At 39.6% G+C, this 23,859-nt stretch overlaps 1 protein-coding gene across 1 annotated transcript; it reads left to right on the forward strand.

Annotated features, from left to right (window-relative positions):
- Positions 1-6,440: 6,440 nt before the first annotated feature.
- On the forward strand, positions 6,441-6,926 carry LOC135438942 (uncharacterized). Its single transcript, XM_064697503.1, has one exon. The coding sequence runs from the start codon at positions 6,441-6,443 to the stop codon at positions 6,924-6,926; it is 486 nt and encodes a 161-aa protein (XP_064553573.1).
- Positions 6,927-23,859: the final 16,933 nt, after the last annotated feature.

The following is a 23,859-nucleotide window of genomic DNA, read 5'->3' on the forward strand; positions in this document are numbered from 1 at the left end:
TCTGGTGGGGTCAAATCGAACTGGTAAACTTATCGTCAAACTATGCAAAAATTGCCGTCAATCTTTCAATCAAAACTGACGCAGTTCCAATGTTTGTCTCTGTGTGTGTGCGTGTATGTGTGTGTGAGAGGCTTGTAGGCGGAAGTTAAACGGCAGCTGCCACACAGCCTGAAGACAGTCAGCATATGTCGAGGGTCGATCAAAGCGTTGATAGCTCACGGTTAAAATTTAGATACACTTAAAGAAATAGTTTTCTTATAGTTGCAGATGCTTGAGGTAAGATAACCCAGTTCTTTCTCGCCTTTTCTAGTACCTGACCGCAATGAATAGGCAAATTCAAGCAATTAATTTTAAAATTAAAACAACTGTTGACGGTGCACTTTTCCAGATAAGATCTTTGAGATACTTCAGCTGTTTTAAGAGTTATGCTCATATCATAATTGTGGATCTTTCTTAACGCTTTATCGTGTAGCTCTTTTCAGCTGATGACAAGTAAATGTCAAAGTCTTAATTGAGAAATATAATAAATGCACTTTTTGAATATAAAGCCTTTTGCTTTAATGTGTTCCTGTCTATTGCTTAAGAGGTTTAGATCGCAGACATAAATTTGCATCTGCTGAAATTGGCGCATAATACACAAACAGTATTAATATGAGCCTAGCAAATCCGGGTAATTGCTATTCCTATTACTTTAAATTAGATTTTCAATAATTATATGTTGTTCACATATATCCTCTGCGTCTTGCCTTTATTTTCTTATCTGCTTTTCATTAACTTTTCTCGACTATATCTTAACTTCTTAAACAAAACTTTAGAGGCGCCTCTCGCTAAGCTGTGCACCTTAAAATCCGACCAGCCGCAACATGCCAGTTGCGCCCAAAAATAAAAAGCAGGTGGAAATCCCACCAGCAGCAACAAAAACGCTTTGCCAAGTTGTCAGCTGCCAGGTAGGCGCCAGGCGCAGGGCTCATGGCTCGGGTAACCACTTCACTCGACAGCCACACCCGACCACCTCCCGCCTCCCTGTGCCCGTTTCCCGGCATGTCAAGCGTCTTGCCAGTGGCATGTCGAGCAAAAATGGTGCCGGGAAACGAAATTCAAAGGCTGCCAATTGCCAATTGAAGCCGTAAAGTATGCTAAGCAATTTGCTGCGCAACGTGTCTCTCTCGCTGTGAGTGTGCATGTGTGTGTTCGAGTGTGTGCGATATTTATTGTTGTTTTTTCTTTTGCCAAATTGTGACGCGAGACCTGTGAGGTTGGGGGTTTGGGTCAGTAAGTCGTCTCGCCAGGTACAGCGCCTGGCACCTGTCGCCTGCTCTGCACCAGCTGCATATCGAATGCCTTTCATAAATCGAATAGTGTGATTTCAATTTGGGTCGTTAACTTGCCCATTGCATAAATGCTCACTCGAATACCCTGGAAAAGCAGGGTATCAATTGGTTAAAGACTGCGCGAGTTACTTAAGCCTTCGTATAGTCATTTCCAGGTATAGGTTAGCCATGGCTAAGACCTAAAATCATGTTGTATGCATAAGTAATAACTCTCTTGAACGGACAGCGACAGTGTGGTCGGTTTTGTCCAGTCAAGAGGAGTTTCTTATGGGAGTATCTTAAATATTTTATTTAAAAATATAATTAAATATATATATTTAATAGTAACTCATATTGTAAGTTCATCCAGACCTGGTTCAATGTTTTATCGACCAGCACAATGATAAGTTATCGATATAGAATTAATTGTTGATTGAAAAAAGAAGGAAGAACGTTGTGTAAAAAGAACTTAAAGCGCTTACTATATTACTATACAAAATAAGAAAAACTTTGGTGCAGTAAATTAAAAACATTCCCATCACTAAGGTATTCAACCAACCCATATATACAACAAAAGCAAACAATAAAAAAAAAACAAATTGATATAAAAAAGTTAAAACAGAAATAATTCACATATTTAAAATATTATGTTCGAAACATTTCTTTACAAAAAAAAAAAAAATAACTGAAATGGTTGTAAAATATTTTTAATAATATATTCAAATAAGTTTAAGTTTCAATCAATTGCAAAAAGAAATGCGAGCGCAGGCCAAAGTCTTTTTTTAAATTTATACGAAAACCACATTTGTTTCCATTAATTATAAATAATATAATTAATGATTTACCAAGCTTCGCGTTCAGAGATAAATCTAGTTTGCAGGAAAACGATACTAATTGCATCATTTTTGTATTAAATATTAAAATAAAAGCTGATGTGCAATTATTTTCGGGGAAGTATTAAAAAATGAAAAAAAAAATAATTGATATATAATTATGCTTTAATATCAAGTTTTACCAGGAACAAAAGCTTTTTTTTGGCTCCGGTTCTTACTACACATCGAATGCCAAAGGATATCTGAAAGTCAAGTGCTCTGAATTTGCTTTACTTTTTGCTCTTGTTGCCTATATTGCCATTTCCGGCATATGTCCAGGCATAAAGCTAATCAAAATGTCCAACACACACACTTCAGACACACCTCACACTCCCCACACTCCACACACACAAACACACTCAAGTTCAATGCGTTTCAAGTGCAAACTTTGCCTCCGAGTGGCATCTGATGGATGTGGAGCTGGGGGCAGGCAGCTGTGCGTTGATTTCTTTGCGTGTGTGTGTGTGTGTGTGTGTGTGTGTGTGTGTGAGTGAAAGGCACTTCATTTTGGAGCCTGGCAGCCAGCCTGCCAGCCTGCCTGGACATTGGTCAAGCGGAAGTAATGTCCGTCAGTTTTCTTCTTCTTTTTTTTGTCCATTGTTATTAATATTTTATGGTGCGTTATTAGCGGCCATTAGTTGCATACCCCGACCCCGCCTCGGCATGCGCTCCATTATGACACGTAGCTTTATGCAGCTTCCGGCGGTTTCCGTTTCCGCCAGCGAAAAACATTTGATAAATTGCAAAACCAATGAGAAGAGGACGGGAAAAGTGGGGCTGCAGCTGCTGCTGCACATGCAGATAATGGAAAATGTGTTTGGTTTTTGGGTAAAGTAAACAATATGTTAATGGCATAAACATGCAGCGGCAGTGCGGTAAGCTGGCCTGAAGGGGTGGGGGGGGGGGGGGGGGGGGCTGAACGGGGGCTGATATGAAGTCTCGTAACTGTTTTTTAAAGATTACGTTCAAGATTTATGATAGAGTTTCGGCTGTGCCTGGCTTAATGGCAGTTTTATGATTGCCTTTGCCATAGCTTGATTGATAGATGAAACGATGCATGGCTGCGGCAAGGTGTGAGTGAGTGTGCGCATGTGTGTGTGTGTGTGCGGAACTTTGAGCAATTGGTCTCAGCTGTTGTCAAATTTGTCACAAGGCACTTGGAAAACTTAAGCGCAACTTACACATGTAATAGAATACAGCAAAAACAACGAAACGAGTCTGTTGCCTGCACAACTTCGCTGCCACACTTCCCGCCAGCCCCCTTCTGGTTGCAAGTCTAAGCCAATCCATCAAGAGCTGCATGCATCATAGAACTACTCGAATTACCAACAATAACAGCAACTAGAAAGATACACAAACACCCTAGCAACATATATGCAGCACGCACATCCCAAAATCCATTGTGAATCCCAAACCCCACCCTCAACCTGACTGAGCCTGAGATACATCCCTTTCGTTGCCTTGGCGTGTCGTGTCGTCTCTGGGCGTCTCTGGTTCGGTGTGATCTGCTGCAGATGTTTGCATTTATTTAGTAATTACTGTCACGCAATGTGACCATCAAATCAAATAAAACAAATTCCCGTTGAGTGAAAGTGAAGCAAACTCAAGTTTCTTTAAATGGTTTCAAGTTTTTCACGGGGTGGCTACCAAAAGTTTCTTTCTTTCAGCAACAACCCCTCTAATTAATGAACATTACTTGGCTCTACTTAAGAGTTCAATGATTCCAGAAAACGGCAACTTCGACTAGGTCTACATAATGAATAAACAATAAAGCGAATGCTTTGAATGAGCCACTGACCCAAATTTGTAAATATAAAATATATGGAAATTAGTCTTTTGATCATATTAAAGCAATAAAATAAGTCTTTGATTCAATTTCAATATATCCTACAATTAAAATAAAATATACATAAAATAAGAATTTAAGTTAAATATTTAGATTAACTTAAGAGACAATCTTTTGCTATATATTAAATAATTTAATTTAAATATTATCAAACAGCAGCTTAAATTTGCAGTCTAGTTAAAGCATGGACAATTCGAATAGCTTTCGGGGTTAATAATAGATATGTGTAAATATATGAATATGCTGTTTGTTTTAGTTATACATGAAGTCAGCACGCTTATAAAATAGACGCTCTTTATTAAAACGAGTTCTTTGCAGCTATGCAAACAATTTGACACATTCCTAGAGCTAAGTTATAAATACGCTACGCTGTCTGTACGCGTACTCAGCCAGACGCTTAAATCCCCTGCAAAAAAAAAGTTGCTGGAAGTCTGCCATTTAAAACTAAACACGTCTGCCAATATTAATATATATTGTATTTCCGACTCTGCTGCAAAATACAAGAAAAAAAAGAGAGTAGAACCTTCCATTAATGTCAAAATGCGCTAACTTCGCTGCTCTCGACTCGTCAGCCCCGCCCACTGGCAGCCCCAAGCTGAACCCAACTTAACCCAATCCAAACTCTCAACTCAACCCAAACAAGGGCCAAACTTAAACCCAAACCCAAAATTCAACTCTCTCTCTCTCTCAACTGCGGCTCGGCAGTTTTTCAAAACTTTTACCCATGCCCCGCCCGCTGTACGGGGTGTAAAATTCAATACGTTCCGATGCTTTTTAGCGAACAATTTCAAATGCAACACAACGCGGCAAGGATATTTTTCACTTTGCGCCATGCCAAACGGAGGCGACAGGAGGCCACGTCGAAAATTATATATGGAATTCACGGCCAGGGCCATTCCCAGTTCGCCGCGTCGCGTCGCGTCGTCTGCCACTTGTTGTTTGGGTTGGACACTAACCCACCGCGACCCCCCCCCCCCCTCTTCCGACCCGCACAGTCTCCCTTTGAGTGTTGCCAATGTTAATCGAAGTTGTGTGCACGAAGAAAAGAATACAAAAAAAAAGTATAGAGTAAGAGGAAGCAAAAAGACTGAGCTCCTCGCGTTATCTCACGTATATGGGCAGACATAAAAACAAATTACATGTCGTTGGGCGGGGCAGCGGGTGGGGAGCTGCGGGGCACACAGAGTGCTGCTTAAGCGGCTTTATGTACAAAAATTGTAAATGGCATTTGTCTCTACATGTGTGCCAGTGTGTGTGTGTGTGTATGTGTGTGCGTCTGCATGCAGCTATTTCCGGTGCTATGGCGGCCAGCGGAAGCGGCTGCCGTTTGTTTTTCTACTTCATTTTGTTTTTTTTTTCTTTTACTGTCTTTTTTTTCATATTCTTTTTGGCCGTGTGCATAAAAGTGCAGAAAAAGTTTATCAATATTGAAAAGTTTAGCGTGTTTATTTATTGTTGTTGTTGTTCTTGTTGGTCGGGGGCTGTTTCTGTGCCTGGGTCATAGTCATAACAATAAACTCGGTTCATAAATAAGTTATTAGTCAATGTCTTTCGATCTTCCTCTTTTTTTTTTTTTGGTTTGTGTTCGTTTTATGGCTTTGATGGCGCTTCGATTGCCGCTCATTGATATCTGCCCGGCTCGCCCGTAAGCTCTTTGCAGTTCCATGTCTTTTGAGCACTCTTAATGAGCAAGTGTCTAGAAATTATGGGATTATGTTGTGTCTGTCGAAAATAAAAGTTGACTCACGTGCAAAGTTCGGTTTCAATCAACTCTATTCAGACTGGAGTATTTTAAATGGTATTTCTTATGGTTCTAATGGTATTTGTGATTTTTTTATATGCTGCTTAGTCTTAGCCAAGCCTTTCGGCTTTTTAAAATGTTGTTGTCCATAGAACAGCTGTTTAAATAATAATATAGTTAGATGGTATATTATATTAAAAATCTTCTATTATTTACTTTTATTTTAATCCGCATATTGGCCAAAAGTTTTGTTAAATTCAAAAACATTTATTTAATTGAATTTGAAACTTTCATCAAGCAGCTGCTTAAATAGCAAAGGGCATTCCCTAATATATTTAATTTGTTTTATCAGTGGGACTTGAATTAATTTTTGATTGTATCAATCCGAGTAAAAGTAAATAAGAAAACGTCATATGCCTCGTGCTGGCAACTGATTAAATAATAAAATTCACTAAGTCACAGCTTTCAGTTATTCAAAGTAAATTCTATGACGTCTGCCAAAATCGCTAATACATAATATAAACATGTATTTGACAAATAAAAATCGATAGCATCTGTGTAGACTTAACAAGACTAATTTTTGGGGGCGTTGCCAGAATTCGAGCTGCTATAAATTTGCCCGAAATTGGCCTGAATTGTATCATTCACGAATTGAAGACACTTCAGCGAAGATGACGAACCAGACAATCATTCTGAGCTGCGCTCTTTTGGCAATTCTTGTTGCCTATCTTCCATTGGGCGAAGCAGTCACCTGCGCAGCGGACCCTACCAATACTAATTGCATTGACTGCACTCTAGCTGCCAATGTAAATAATGCTGAATGCCTAACCACAGTGGCAGACACCACCACTGTGGCAGCCATGACCACTGTGGCAGCTACGACCACTGTTGCAGACAGCACCACTGTGGCAGACAGCACCACTGTGGCAGACAGCACCACTGTGGCAGACAGCACCACTGTTGCAGACAGCACGGATGCAACAACAAAGAGAGGCCATCATCATCATGGACATCATCGTGGACATCACCGTGGCGGCCGAGGTGGCAGGCGCGGTGGCTGGGGCGGCGGCTGGGGTGGTGACAGGGACGGAGGCAGGCGCGGTGGTAGGCGTGGCGGCAGAGGTCGTGATGGCAGAGGTCGTGGCGGTCGTTGGTAGAAAGATCAGCACGATAATAATTAATAAATAAACTGGATCATTGAAATAATGTGGTGTTTTTTCTAGTTGTGACATTAACAACATTTATTTTGATAAAGATCTCCTCTTAATGTTTGCATTTTACAGAATCAGGAATTTTGAAATTATAATATTTTATTCGATGGCGATCGCTCTTCTATGCGATTCGCATGTGACCAATCAAAATCTTGAAACCCTTTCAATCAGATTGTTCTTTAAAATCTCTCAATATCTGGCCATATCTTCTAATCTCCCTTATACACAAACACACATACACACTTCTAGCTCTCACTTTAATATGTATGTGTGACATTTCATCGTGATTTTCATTCAGTTAGATATGGAATAGACTTAATAGTATTTTAAGTATTAAATAATATTAATTATCTTATCAATTATATATATTTTTTTAATTTAACTATAATATAACTAATAAATATCACACCATAAATATGATTTAATGCGAATAATATAATATTTATAGCTATAATAAGACAACTTAACTTAGGATACAAATTACGATATTAGGCAAAATGTAGTGAATTCTGCCCCAAGCTATAAGTTTTACTCGCAGCCCTAGAATCAAAGGAAGTATAATTATGTTAATACATCAGGCATATATGTAAAGCACAGGCATTCATTTCAAATGAAAAAATCAAGCCAGAATGATAAATAATTGAAATATACCTTCGAGTGTGCTCCATTCACACGCAACGACCAATTGGCTAAATGGCCCAATCAGTCATCAAATATCTGCCGAGAGTCAAGTCGAAAAATGCAATCACAGTTCAAAGTCGAAAAAATTGACATAATTACGAGTGTATGGCGCTGCTGCATGGCATATAAATTTCACGTAGCTAAATAAAAAAAAAAAATAAATAAAAAAATAAAATAAAAAGCAAAAATGAAGTGAAATTTTAATAAGCTAAATAAAGCGGCGGCAAGAGAAAAGACGCCGCCAGGTGAAAGCGGCAAAAAGAAAACAGCACGCAAAAGAGAACAGCAGCTACCGGAGGAGACGACATCGCAGCGCATAATGCAAAGCCCCAGACAAATATGTGTGCTGCCACCCAAAGCAACCTGCCAACCACCCAACCACCCACCCAGCCAGCCAGCCAGAGCTTGCCGCACCACACGCGCGCAGGCCGCAGACAGCGCCGAGATGTGTGCTATGCTTTTCTTTATGCATATTTAAAAAGCCACCCACCCAATAAGTATGCTACAAATAATAAGCGTAGTGAAGCGGCGCGCATTATAAACCAGACCTGAGTGGGGCAGGGGGCTGCTCCCCTCCCTCCCTCCGGCCCTGCGTAGCGTCATGCCTGAGACCATTTTAGCCCAAAGTCTACATGGAATTATGCGAGGCTTCTGCTGCCTGTTGTTGTTTTTGTTAATGGAGCAAAGCTGGCAGCATTGTTGTTGTTGCTGTTGTCTTGCTGTTGGTATTATCCTGCGACTGTGATTGTCTGTGCTGTTTGTAGTTAAAATGAGCACAACAACAACAACAACAATAACAACAACAATGTAAGCAACAACCACCAGCAAGAAGACAGGACACGGCACACCATTAAATGCGCAGCAGAAGCTAAAGCAAAATCAGTAAAAGCACAAAGAGAATATGCTAAACGTTTGACGAGACTCACAAATATGCAGCATACAAAACAAAAATATAAATATGAGCTTAAAAAAAATATATATAAATAAAAATAAATATATATTTGACGGGAAAATATAAAGAAAATAATAAGAGAAAATCAGAACACATTATAAAGCATATCGAAAGTCGAGCAACAGCAAGTTGTAATGAATTCCTGCCAAAAGCTGATGTCGTTGATGGAGGGGCAACACACAAAAGACGGTAATGTTTGCCAGGTTAACAGAAACTCAAGTGTGTCAAGCGAGACGTTCAAAAGTCAATCTTACAAATATTGAAAGAAAAATTTGCAGCTGGCTTATGTAAATGATATGTGCTTGATTTGCATGCCTTTTACTCACATTTAGTCTGTAAATGTTTCTTAATTTAAGTTCAAGCTTTAAAGTCTGAGCCGCAGTGTGTTATTCAAAAGCTAATTTTTGTCACTCTGAATTAATATATATTATACGATATATATTAAATATTTTAACATGATTAAATCAAAGTTCTTTCATATATTTTTATTAACTTTATTTAAATTGAAGTAACTCAGCGAAAATCTTCGCAGAGCAGCTGCCCATTATAATCAAAATAAATGGTTTCTGGATAGCAGCTCCCCATTTGTAAAAGCTGAAAATTAAATGCACCCCAATTCGAATATTTTTCACGCAGCCCTCAAATTTTGAAAATCACCCACAAAGTGTTGTCTAATGATGTGTTTCGCCCTCTGGCTTTTTATTTTTTTGATTTTTGTGCTGCCTTCAAAGGTGTCAATAAGTAGAAACAAGGCATAAAAAGCAAATGCCAAATTAAAGCTCCGTGGTTTAGTACAAGAGATTTTGCCAAAGCAGAGGAAAAGAATTAAAAAAAAAGAAAAGAAAAGAAAAGAAAAACATTTAAACATGACATAAAAACTGAAACGATGAGCACTTTCAGCCCCTCATTTGAGATTCAGGCTCTCTGGATACAGATAGAGCACAGCGGCCGGGCTGGGTTATTGAACTGCCAGGGAGCCGGGCAGGGAGAAGGGCACGGGGCCGGGAACTCGACACTAAAAAGTCGTACCTTATCGAAATGACAAACAAATTTTAATCAACACACAACAAGCCGCAGCTGCAACGCACTCGCAACTGCTGATGACATCCTTTTCGCACAGCGGCAGGAGATGAGCCAAACATCACGTCGATTTTAAGCACATTGATCAGAAGTGTCCTGGCAGGGCTGAAAGTGCGGACACCGGATAATAATAGCTGCTGCTCATGATGCCAACACTGAGAGCCTGTTTGATGTTGATTATGACTAAGTTGCTGCCTGGCCTGATAAGCCTTAAAACTCTCAAACGATGAGCGTGCAAATTTCTATAAAAAAGTGAATTTCAAAAAAAACACAATGAAACTTTACATGCGGCAAGCCGACATTGTGATACGCTTACTTGGATGACAAAGTAAAATATATATGTATGAAAATATAAATACATAAAAAAGTCTGAAAAGTTAATAATTATATTTTAAATTGGTACAAAAATAGTTATAAATAGCTTCAAAACACTTGGATAGCAAAATACCAAATTTGAATGGAAATATAAACACAATACAAGCTGGAAAAGTACAAAAATATTATATAAAGTATTTATAAAAAAAGCTATTAATATATTCAATAACTCAACTAATGATATATTTATCTCTCTATAAAGTTCAGGTCTCTGCTAGAAATATGAATATCAAAAATTAAATTACGCAAAAAGTTAAAATTAATTTAAAATAAATAATAAATAAACAAAAAAAAAAAAATTTAATTTAAAAAAAAAAAATTTAAATAATACTTAAATTTATATAAAACACTAGGTATTCAAATAACTCAACTTATGATACATTCTTCTCTTGTTATAGATCAGAAGGTGTTATGCTAGAAATATGAAAATTAAAACTTAAATTACGAAGAAAAATAATCTTAATTCATATCATACGAATACAAAAAAAGGATATAAAATAATATTTAAAATGTATCTAAAAAGTTATAACAAAAAACTCAACTAATAGTGCATATTTTTGTCTTTTGGGTTCACAGGGTTTTATGCTATAAATATGAAAGTCAATAATCAAATAAAATATGTCCAAAATATTCTCGATTTCTTCTGAGGATCCTGTTGCGAATCCTAAGCTAGTGTATGGCTGCCATTTTTAGTTTTTATATTATCAAAGCAGCTTCGTTATTAATAATTTATATATTATTGATATTTTGTTTAAGTTTAGCCGTTGCGATCCGTTGTAATCCTACAACATTATGAATACTACTTTCCTACAACGTCATATTACAAATGCGACAACAATGTTGTGGTGCCCTCAATTGAAAGTGTATTTCGAACGCAATTCAAGAGGCGGAGTCATGAAAACAAAACAGGATGCGAGGCGTTGTTGCCGCTGTTGCCTCCTGCATGCGACGCACGTGTCGCCCTAAAAAGCCGATCTAATCAAATGGAAGTAAAATGTGTAAAAGGTGGAAAATTTACGCTGAGAAAAAAGCAAGAACAGCAGCCGGAAAAATAGACAAAAAAAAAGAGGAATATATAGAAAAATACTCAATGTGGAAAATGGAAAATCATAACTCGTCGACTTTTTCTATTTTCCTGTTTTTTTTTTTGTTTTATACACACTAAAGTTCGTGCCACATGACTAGACACGAATTCGCAGCGACTTTAAGCTTAAAGTGTGCAGCCTGAGCTTGGGTTTGGGCACGAGCAGAGCGGCAGGGCCGGCCCACAAAATGGGTATCATATGCTAATTTCCATATGGTCAACCCTTTTCGGGCAACGACCCAGCATGAGAAATTTTAATAATTTTCACTGAAGTTTTTGCCTGGCTTCCAGTGCGTTGCCTTTTGGGCTAATTGTATGCTAAACGTTTGGGGTGGGGTCGGCATTTGCGGGCGGGCTGGCACTTTGGAGCGCGGCTGGGGCTTTCCAAAGTTTTTGTGGCAGCTTACAGTTGGGCGACACACAAACACACACACACACACACACAACGGACACATGAGACCTTGCCGTAGCTTAGAGTTTCGCTCGACGGCGGCTGCGAGCCGAACTATAAACATGATAGCCGGGTAATGACTTTAATTGTTCGGGTGTTTCTGATATTCGTGAGAGCGGGGGAGAGAAGGAAAGAGTCATAGAGAGAGGGACTGAGAAAAGCTAATATCATCTATGATGAAGCATCGTTTTTTTGTCATTGTTGTCATTTTGCTTGGTCCACTTGTTTTTGGGTTAATTTTGATGATACTGGTGAAAAGTACGAGCAACATTTGCTTGCCACAAAATTATGTCAATCGCAACATGGCCTGTTGGTGGGTTAAATGAGTTAACACCATGAAACCACTTTGGTAATGAGTAGGTTTCGAAATAGCAGACACATCATAGAAATTGGCAATGGGAGTAAAAGCATTGAGATATTAATAATACTTTATGACAAAACTAACTATTCGAAAAAACAAAAGTTTTACATTATTTGTTTTGTGTGTTTGGCGATTGCGCCCATCACAAACACGTGAGGTATAGATAGTCTTCTACAGTCTCATTTAGGATATTTTATTGATTCCAAGACTGACAAAGATCTTTTCAGTACTATTGCTGAATTCTTTACTGCCCAACGGCTCTTCCCTACTTATTAATGGGCTTGCAATTTCTAATTTACTTAAATCAAGTTCTGGCAATTCTGTGTTATCGTATAAATATATATAAAATAACCCAACAATTATCTGGTGTTAGCTAGTTTACTTTCAGTTACTTTCAAAATGATCTCCTGATAATATCATGACATATTCCCAAATTTGTCTTAAAATTTCATTTCAATTCGCCTTTGAAACTTCTTGCGGGTTCAGTTTCTCAGTTTTCCCAGCATACTCTTAAGTAATAATCAACACTCTCTAAGATCGTTCTCTCTCTCTCTCTCTCTCTCTCTCTCTCTCTATCTCTCTCGCTCTCTCTTCCTCTCATTCTTAAATTCTTAAAAAATCTATTAAATTTACCACTGAACCTATTCGCAGGTTCAGTCATTATTTTCCCACCATATTCTCTTGGAACTCTCACAAAGTCAGAACAAACTTTACACCATCTCTTCCCCTCTTCCTCTTATATTCCTTTAAATCTATCAAATTCACCTTTATTCAGTTCAGTTTCTTAATATTCTTCAGCATACTCTAAAGAACTAATCGACACCCTACGAGTTCTCACACATTTTCTAAGCAAACTTTACACCAGCTCATCCTCTTAAATTCTTCTAAATCTATCAAATTCGCCTTTGAACCTTCTTGCTGGTTCAGTTTCTTAATTTTCCCATCATACTCTCAAGTACTAATCGACACTTTGAGATCTCACACAATTTCAGAGCAAACTTTACGCCCGCTCTTCACCTACCTAGCTCCCCCTCGATCTGCTCCCCCGATTCACTTCTTCTGAGAACCAAAAATTAAAAAAAACTTGCGCAAGTGGCCGCGTGTCGTCGTCTGCTTTCGTATCAGCTGAACTGCAATGCGGAGTGGCGGGTCGAGGCCATTATTTTCACGGTTCAACAATGCGCTAATGCAAGGACAAGGTTTGCACACTTTCTCCCGCCTGCTTTCTCGCCGCCCTCCCTCTCTCTCTCTCTCCCTCCCCCTCTCCTGTTCTCTAGCTCTCGCTGTTGCTCACATTTTGTGGCTCCCACGTGCTGCGCCATAATTAGGCGGACCGTGGCAAATCCAATAATTACCGAGCGTAAAAAAAAACTTTCAAGTGCGCCGTGCACACAACCGCAGAGCACATGTCAGGCGGTCGGCGGGCAGGCAGTCGGTGAGGGGGGCGTGACAGGATATGAAACATGAAAAACAAATTGAAGAGCCAACATCCGGCTGACGGGCTGCTATTGCAGCAGCTCCTCACTTTGCCACTGCCGCTGCTGCTGCTGCTCCTGCTGCTGCTGTTGACGTCGCCTGCGTCGTTGTCAATGCAACAATGACGACAATCAAATGACGTTTGCACCAATGAGCAATTGGCAAACGGCACGGGGTCAGGCAGCAGGACGAGGGCGATAAAAAAGAGAAAGCAAAGGCAGCGGGAAAATGATAGCGTGGATTAAACGATTTTTAATGAAAAGCCTTCAGACGGCCGCATGAATGAATGACAGCGGCTGACACACACACACACACTAGGGCCAGGACGAAGGGCGCAACACACACTCACAGACAGCACAAGCACATGACACACACACACACAGACACACAGACACGCACGCACATATGGCACGGGGCAGAATGAGGAAAACGGAGCCTCAGCTGCAATTGCCAGCAAATGCAGGGCAAAAAATTGCATGATTGAAAATTGCACTTGAGGCCGATCGAGAAGGGAAAATGAAAATGGAACTGGAACTGAATGTGGCAATAGCAATGGCAATGGCAATGGAGAAGGAGATGGAGAAGGAGCAGGGGCTGACGGCAGCGGACAATCCGTTTGAGGGCTGCCAACGACGGGATGTAGGAAAAATCGAGTAGCCGAAGGAAAAGAAAAGAATATAAAAACGGGTTTCTTAACTGTCCGAAAAATGTTGCTATGATGGAATATTATCGTGAATACTGCGTGTATGTATGTTAACCCCCAACCCTTTGACCTCGCGCCCCTCGCGTATGTTGAGCTGTGTGCTTTGTCAAGGGTTCCGCTGATTGGTTTGCGCCCGTTGTTGTTCATCTGGTCCATCCACAAAGCGGCCTTTTGTTCTCAAGGTGCGGGCCTCTCGAAATAAAGTGAAATCTAGCTCCTGGTCAGCAGGAAAGTGCCCGTCGTTACGGACGGGTTTTGCTTTCGCTCGGACTGGAGCTTTGAAGTGGCCCTGGCTGTGTGGCCAACTTAATGAAGTGGACATATCAGCCGGGAGTTGCACAGAATGGAGGTCTGCACGGCAGACCTTGCCTGTCAATTGATAAACAGTCGAGGGTAAATGGAACAAAGTTCAGCTGAAGCAGCGAAAGGCGATTGCTTTGCGATAGAAAGTCAAAAGCAGAAGAACCCATAAAAAGTTGTGGTTAAGAAAATTCTTTAAATGTGAAGTAAAACACAGTAGAGATAACATTGCCTTGACAATAGAGGGAGGAAAGTAAGGGGGAGGAAAGTAAGAGTGTGCTCTGCTACAAAATTCCCTGTACTCCTTAGTCAATGTAATATTTACGTACCTTCGCACTGTGGATATATAGCCCAATATGAATTCCAGAACGCCTATGCAGATCTTTATAGATTCATTTATACAAAACACACACACTTTTGTCCATTAATATGGCACTCAAAAGTTTGTATATACCAGAGCACAACTATCTATATTTAAACATGATTAGTTTTTCAATTTGGGGGAGAATATGGGCAGGCGTGCAAAAAGTGAAATATTCATTTTTCTTAAGACCAAATTTTAAGGAAATACACGTGTGCTGCATGCATTGATTGCAACAACACCTAATCGCAATGCCGGCAGAGAGCTTTTATAAAGTGGCCAATTCTTTGTTTCAGGCAGAAAACTCTTTTTCTCGATACGTCATCGTCATTAATATATACATATATTTATTACTCAATGGTTGTCGACGTTGACGCAGCTGCTTTTGATCCCGTTACATATTTGAGCTCCTACTTTCAGAGCGCAAGCATAGTAGATAGTAAGAGCGAGAGAGGTAATTTAAATGCACACTGCCATTGAGCCGTGGGCAGTGATGCTTTTAATTCCGTTATGTTAATTCTTATGCAGCCGAAAGCGAGAGGAGCGAGCTTTGCGGTTGTGGACAGACGGGGAAAGGGTAATGCGACAGAGCGTAGGCTGCGCTAAATATGGCAATTTAGTTTGTGCGCGTCTGCCTTTTTGATCGAACATGAACTCCGCGCGTGTGAATTACATCGTATTTAAAGTATTATTTATTTTAACTTGCGTTAAAAGTAATTAGTTTGTGCCGTGTGTGTATTTAAAACAGCCGTAAATAAAATGCCGTACTCCGTGCGTATAGCTAAATATCCTAAACAATTGATAACATTTGTGCAAGCAAATTTTTGCTGCTGAGCTTTTTCACGTAGCAAAAATGGCGCGATTTTTTGGCCTAAGAGCGGAAGAGAGTGACAGCGAGAGAGAGGAGGCAAGAGCGTGAGTGCACTTCTTATTTATTTATGTTGTTGTATATGTTTTTATTAACAAGCAGCGTGCATGTTGTATGTGTTTGTTGTGTGTATATATAGAGAGAAGCTTGAATATTTGTAAGAGCAACTCAGCGCTGGTTTCATGGTATCTCTTAGTTGAGCATTGCCGATTAAAGCACCTTTATATGTTATATTAAATGTTTGATGTCAACGGACTTGCATAATATAGTTTAATATAGTTAGTTAAATCTTTCAGTTTTCGTTTGTTGAGCCCCGTTGTGTCGAATAGTTTTTAGAGCACATGTTAAATTTTCAGCGCGTCAAAGAATAATCCGTTTATCCTTATCTCCTGAGCCAAAGATCTACTGTTTGCCAAACAAGAGATGCTATCTTATAGGGAAATCTAGATAGATAGACTTGAGAACACATTATACGCACCACAGAAAACACTTAAAACTAATCGCTCGACCCAAAGAAACAACAAAAAAACAATAATGAAAGAGTAATTCCGTTATCTGTCGATCTACATATGACATATTCACGGACCTCAGTAGACATTAGTGTCATATTTTATGAACTTGAAGGCACATGTTGTGCCAAACAAACACAGTTGATAAGCGGACCCAGGCCCATTACCATTAGCATTACCATTGCCAGCGAAGCACACGCCATCCTTCAGAGTGTGTCCAACTTTCTTTGTCCTTTGGCTGTGCCTATCAGCGATGTCGCGGCGAGAGCACCACAATTTACCGCAGTGCGTGGCCCGAAATAAATAACCCAGAATGTCGACAGCACATTACACACACACCATCACACACTCACACACACACACACAGTGAGTGGGCGGGGGGCGGGCGTCTAATTATGCAGCGTTGACAAAAACAAAGAGAGCACATAGGCGCCAGGACATTTGTGAAACGACCCGCCGTGGGGCCTTGAAAACTATTAAGAAAACATATTTTTCTTTTCTGTTCTTTTTTTTTTGTTTAGAAAATGGCGCACGCGGCGCATTTAACACTAATCATTGTCATTATTATCGCTGGGCCCGCTTGGCTGAGTGCCAGGACTTGCTTGTCTGGCAGGACCTCGGGCGCTGTACCATTAAAAATTCATGATCTCAAGTGCCGCTTGGCTCTGTTTGTTACTTTGGGTGCCATATTTCACATTAGCCGACAGTAGCGTCGCCTTCGAGTGGTTTTTCCACAGAACTGTCAGGCGAACCCTCGACATGTGGCTCGGTTCCCGAACCTCGCGCACACAAATTGATCAAAGAATCAATAAAACGTCAATTAACAATCATTTTCACACGCAGCCGCGCCCTGCCTTCCCACTATACCCACTGTACCCTTTCCAGCCCAATTGTCGACTCATTGTTCAATTTGTCAACTAATGTGAAATGCAGTAAAACAATTAAAAACTCCACAAACAGTTTTTCCGTAGGGACAACAGCGTGTTCTGGCCCATGAAATATGAAACTTTGGCTTTGTTTTGTCAGCTCCCTAAAGCAGAAAAAAGAAAAATATAATTAAAATTTAATGCAGCTATTTGAATTCGAGCCGCGTTCCAAGTCCAAGCAACTCGATGCTATCAATAAGTAACTAGACGGAGACATAAGGCGTATCCAAGTAAACTATTTAAACAATTGCCTTCTGGGTTTTTCCTAGGAAAATTGACTCCACGCATGCTATGTCTCCCTTTCCACTCTCTCTCTCTATGCGTGCTTACAGTCGAGCGCAATTAAACGACATTTGCTAAGGAGAGGCAGACGCTGGGGAAGGAGCTGAGGCTGCAAAAGAAAATGTATCCAAAGAATAATGTTTGATTTCCCCAAAGGGAATAACCACATAGCAACAACTACAAATGATGCATGACGACCTAATAGAGCAGCTGTGTGGCAAAAGAATCTGAGTGCAGCATTCCAACAGGGATCTTAAATTTTGAAAGATATATTTTGACTTGATCACTCAAACTAACAAATTCTTTTGGGGTACTAGATGATTTGACAAGTAAAATATTTGGCATAAAAGTAAAACATATTCGAGAGCCAGAACTCTTTTAGACAGGTATATTATTATTAAAGTAGGACTACGAATAATAATAATATTTGAATATGTTTACAATTCGAATTAGGAATAATAGATAGTTAAAGAAGATATATGTACTGAGCAATATGCACTTTTGATGTAAAGGAATGTTGATTAGGTTACGTTGAATACAGAAGAATGTAAATGCATTCAGGCTATAAAATACGCGATTGCTAGTTTTAAGTGGTCTGTTTCTCCCCCGCTCCTGAAACACATACTAAAGATATATAAATATAGGATAATCAGTATACAAATAGACTTTATCGAACAGAAAATACAAAATGGAAAGGTTTTTATATTTCTACTACACTCATGCAAACATTTGGGTATTATGAATTGCAATCAAGCTGAATGGTCTTATAATCTACACTGGAACAAACTCGCAAGCTGAAAAAAGAACTGGTCACAAGGAATTATTGAACTATGTGTGTGTGAGTGTGTGTGTGTGTGTGTGTCGATAATCTTGTCTGCTTAAAACTGTGGCCCCGTTTCCGTTCAGTATTCAAATTATTTTTGCTTGCCCAGTGCACAAACACAGAGCTGTCAATCAATCTGGCAGCCAGCACTCACAGAGACACCCAATACACACATGACACTTATCTCACCCACCTCCTCCCGGAGCGCCCGGGCTGTACATTGACAAGGAAAAGTCAAGAAAATTAAAAGTGCATTGCAATACAAGATACTCGCACCTCAGTCAGTCGTACAACAAGGAAATGACATAGCTGGAACCCGAGTGCCGGAGCATAGATCTCAGCCATGGGCCAAACACCTGCCTAATGTCAGCCGTTGAGGTGAGCGACTGCTTAAATGGAGTGACATAAAATTAAAATTGAAAAATCGAAAATTGAAAATTGAAAACTGAAACTACACAAAGATACGTACTTTCTGGCTGCGGCACATAAGTATTTCCGGCTTGAATAGTCCCACAGAGTTCAGATAAGGCATGCCCCGAACGGTGGCAACTTGAAAAGCTGGCAAACATTTTACCCTCGCAAAGCCCAAAGACAAACAAATTGCCGAGTGTGATAAAAACAAAAAAGTAAAATAATGCGAAATCCGTAGTAGACCATAAAGCGTTAAACGTAAACACAATGCAGAATAATAAGTGTGGCTACATTTTCCACTTAATTTATGGCAAATATGGGGGCCATCGATAGAGCAAAAAAAAAAAAAAAAAAGAGAAGGCATTGAACGTGAATTTTTAATAGACTTTTAATAACCCACACAGAGCGTGGGGCCAATTCCTTTGCTGGCTAAACAGAAAGTGTAATGAACCGCAGCCGCACATCGTGCAGACATTTTCCAAATGAAAAGCCATTGAAAGGCGTTGCCATTGGGCAAACAATGGCGGCAGCAAAAAAAAAGAAGCGACAAAGCCAAAGTCAGGATTCAGCAGCAGCAGCAGGAGCAGGACGAGACGGTGGCAGACAAACAACAATAAAGATAGAAATCAACGCAGACGTGTGCATAAAATATTAATTATCAGCAGTTTACTGGCAGCAGCAGCAGCAACAGCAGCAGCAGCTCGACATATTGGCAATGACTCTGAAAAGCCAGCAGCAATAAGAACAACAGCAACAACAACTGACTTTGGCAGACGCGACACGCAATAGAAACTGGCAAAATGCTTGGCAATGGCATTGGCATTGGATTGGGGCGCAAGTGCAGCGAGATTGGTGCTTAAAATTAGTAAGCTTGCCAGTTGGTAACAGGCTGGCTGGCTGGGCAGCAGTTGGCGCCATTGATAACTGACTCAATAACTACGAGGCTATATTCTCCGTGCAGCTCTCCGTCGCTTTGTTTGGGTTTTCTGGCTAGAAAACGGCTACCGCACGCGGCTAGACAAAAGTGCATTAAGCGCAGATGTGTGCGCCGGGGAAAAGGCGCAGCCAGAGAGACGATCAAACAGTAGGCAAAAAGGGTTGCCGGCAAAACCAGCTGCTGGCAGGCAACGATTGCAGTGTATACGAGGTATACATAAATGGGAAATCATTTGCTGTCAACTGCACTAATTGCAGATGGGTTTGTCCATTTGTCAGATAGCATATTAGTGAAATCACAAATTAAATTTCATAAATTATTGAACACATTTCCAAAAACATTTGTGTGCTCAACAGAGTTGTCGAAGGGGTACCAAGGTTTTACCTACAATACCCAATTGAAGCGTATCTCTTTTATATATAATTACTGTCAATACAACGGATGGATAGGCTTTAAGAATGGGGGATATTTTCCATTTATAAACCTTAACTATTTTAAAAGCTAAAGCTTTTGAGTTAAGCAGCTGAATAACTTAATTAATTTTCAGCATTATCTCTTGCTTTAGATTTATTTACGTTTTGATTACTAAATCATATACCAGCTTAAAATATTTTGTATGTTCTTTACATTTCCCCATTGATCTCTCAGATTTGCTAATTCTGATGTATAAGAAAATTCTGCTTGATCTTTGGAGTCTACGAAATAGTTAATGGCCCAAGAAGCACACAGTTTTTAATAACCCTTAACTTTTCTAGTCCAGATTATTTAAAGATAAATTATACGAATTTTTTTTAACTAGGTTTTCTTTAATGGCACACACTCAAATTCCTTAAAATAAGAAGTTCATTTAGCCTTGCTGAATTCCCTTTATAATGCGCATTTTCTTCTGCAGGATGCTTCCCAAGATGGTTTTCGGTTTGCCACCGCGCCTGCCGCCTCTCCTCCAGCCAGGTCGTCTGCCTCCTCTGCCTGGATGACCCTTTCTGGGTGGATGTCGGGTTATAGTATCCACATCATCAACGTCATCGTCGACGTAGTATTCGTAATCGGCAAGGCATTCGGCATCATCTAAATTAATTTCAGCGGTACAGTCAACGCAATCTGCATTGTCGGGCTTCTCGGCACAGGTGATTGCCTCGCCCATTGGCAGGTAAGCCATAAGTATTGCCAGAAGGGCACAGCACAGAATTATCAACCTGCTGCTCATCTTAATCCAATTTAATTCAAGTAATTGCAACAATCGAATGATAAACTTTAATCAATTTGATGAATTTATATAGCAGCTCAGCTGCGAGAGATTTGGCAGGTTTACGCAGCTGTTTGCGAACTGTTTTTGCCAAATATTGTTAGTGAGCGATTAGCTAAGACATTATAAACAGTGGCCATATTGACATTGCCTTGTTTACATCGAAATATTTGAGCAGCTGCTCTCTATTTGATCTCGTGAAGATATTAGAAAGTGATTAACACTATGGGAATCTATCACAATCTATGAAGGTTGCGTGTGGTCGATCAAAAAAAAAGAAGAGCAATTAACTGGTATCGAGTGAAAATGTGAGCTATTCTTGGTTTTTTGACTATTGCGACTTGCTCAAATATATAATTTCCGCATATATTTGACTCACAAGCAATTTAAACGAAGGGGTAGAATATTTAAGAGAAGCGCAGCAAATGTTATGTTATGGAAGAGTTTAGAATATAAAAAGAGGTTTGGCTTAGTATGAGCTCAATCAATATATAATATATATTATTATTATAGTTTTCTTATTTAGCTTAATTTATGACGATATGAAGAATATTCATCATGTGTAATCTCTTTAAGCGGCTTTTGTCCCTACTATTGTCTTAGAGATCCAGAGCCAAGTTATTTTTGCGAAATTTTTATTTTTGGAAAATATATAAGTAGAAGAGACATGGATAAATGTTGGCAAATATTATGAATAATATAAATTGATTTTAACTATTTTAATATTATTTAGTTTAATAATTAAGCAAGATTGCTTTTATGCAGATTTTCTGGCTGTTTCCAAATAATATTTCCTTGAATCGGATAGAATTATTGAAATAAATAATTTCGTTTAGTTTTCGCATTATTTAGAGACCTAATCTACTAATGTAAAAGACATACAGAAGAATTGCATTTGACCCCTTTGAAATCACAGATCGAATTAAATATATAAGAGTCATGCATCTGCCAATGCAGCAGAGTTTTCGACACATCAGGACCTGATTCTTGTTAATCTGCTGTAGGTTTTCGATTCGCTGCTCAATATTTTATATATTTAACAGCTCGTTTCACTTTGCAACCACGATTATACTCCAGTATTGTGTTATCCATCAGTTTCATTTGTCTTCTACCTACTTAAGCCTTGTTGTTCGTCTCATAACAAGCTGCTTAATTAATTTTTCTGCACTCTGCTGGAGGCGTAACTAAGCACCGGCCACCCACTAGAAGATCCTTCGTACAGATCCAAATCATGCGTGAACATTAATTTGATTTGCGCAGATGTGTGCCAATCGACGAAACCGTCAAACTACGTGCAGAGGATACACGCGGACAGGACAATGAGACGGGCGTCGCCGGGAGAGTCGCTGGCTTTAATTTCGCATATTGTTGACAACAACATGGAACATGGCAGAGCCAAATGATGTGAGTGCTGGCTGTGATGTGAGATATTCAATGAGGGGTTAGTCCACACACACGCACACTCTCACACACACGCGCAACAATAACCTGAGGCAAATACTCGTACCTGGCAGTCAGCGTTATCTGTAGTGTGTGTCCCCTGTAGCCAGGAATTGTCCACTTGGGTCTCGCTGTGTCACTAATTGTGCACAATATGAAGGATACCTGTGTATGTGAGAGTGTGTGTGGGGAACTGAGAACTCGTCGTGCTGCTGGTGGTGACTGGTGGTTGCTGTCGCTGTTGTCTGATGGTTTTGCTGGTTCTGCTGGTCCTGCCACTCCTACTCCAGGCCCTCCCCGCCCTCTCTCTCTCTCTCTCCTCTCCGCATGACCTGATGCGGCTCTGGTTGACCATTAGCTGTGGAGTTTTTTGCCTTTTGATCTGCGCTTCAGTATGTCTGTGTGTGTGTGTGCTTGCTGTGTGTAATGCAATTAATGTGATTTTTGGTTGCAAATTAAACGTATTTATCAGCGTTTATCAATTAATTTTCATTTTCATTTACGGTCGACCAATTCTCTGAGGCTTGACAAATTATCAAACAATGATTAAACATGGCACTTTTAATGCGTTCACATCGACTTTAATTAAATAGAAGTAAGTCCGTGTATATGTGTTCATATATGTGCGTATACACATGTGCTTGTATGTGTATGTGCTTGAAAACGGAAGCTGTCTCCAGGTCAAACATTGATCCATCTCGCAACTGCCAATATCGCCAAAAACCCCAAACCAAACAATAAATTTTATTACATGACATTTGTTCCTCGACTACGGTTCTGTCTGTACATTGCAATTTGTGTGACCAATTTTATACCCTATATTATTGATATTCATTGGGTATATTATTGTTTTACCTTTAACGCATAAAAGTGGGGGATATATTTTTATTATTTGATCAATTGTGCAATTGTGCCTTTGAAGGAAATACATTTATTAGCTATTTTGATGTTTTTATAAAGTTTATCAATCTCCAATTTAAATATTTGAATCCATCCCCCATCAAATGTTTTTTTCTAGGGCATCTCACAGCATAGATTATCGCAAATTCGGCGCATAGAACTTGTTTTTGGTAATTTATTTGATTTGGACATGGCTGTGGCCACGCCCACCCTCTGACACCGCCCATCGATCATCCCCGCTGGCTATGCTAATAATGTTTTGTAATTTATTTTCAACATGTTGACAGTCGACGCGCATTTTGAGCCGTAAATTTGTTGAATTTGCCATTATTATTGCATTCAGTTGCCGTCGATTCTCATGTTGTTGTTGCATTTATTGTTGTAGCTGCCGTTACACATAATTGATTAAAGGAAATTATATAAAAGGTGCAAACTGCCGCAATTTGATGATGCATTTTGATGGCATTCGGAGGTTTGTCGGATTTCCATTTCAGCCGCGCATCAGAGTGTGAGCAGGATAATGTGCAGTTGTTACTTAGTTTCATGTGCATTTCAATTAAATTTGCTCTGTGGAAATTTTATGAAAATCTATGGATTTAGATAGTCTGTAATACTAGAGTTGCTGACATTCGAGCTTCTCTCTGGAAAGGCATATTCGATATTGAATTAATATGATCAAAATGATAAAGCTTTTTTTATGTTTATACTATCGA

This window comes from Drosophila montana, unplaced genomic scaffold (assembly GCF_035044405.1).
Source record: "Drosophila montana isolate Dmon_TW-CO22-7 unplaced genomic scaffold, ASM3504440v1 contig_402_1, whole genome shotgun sequence".
Classification (NCBI taxonomy): Eukaryota; Metazoa; Arthropoda; class Insecta; order Diptera; family Drosophilidae; genus Drosophila; species Drosophila montana.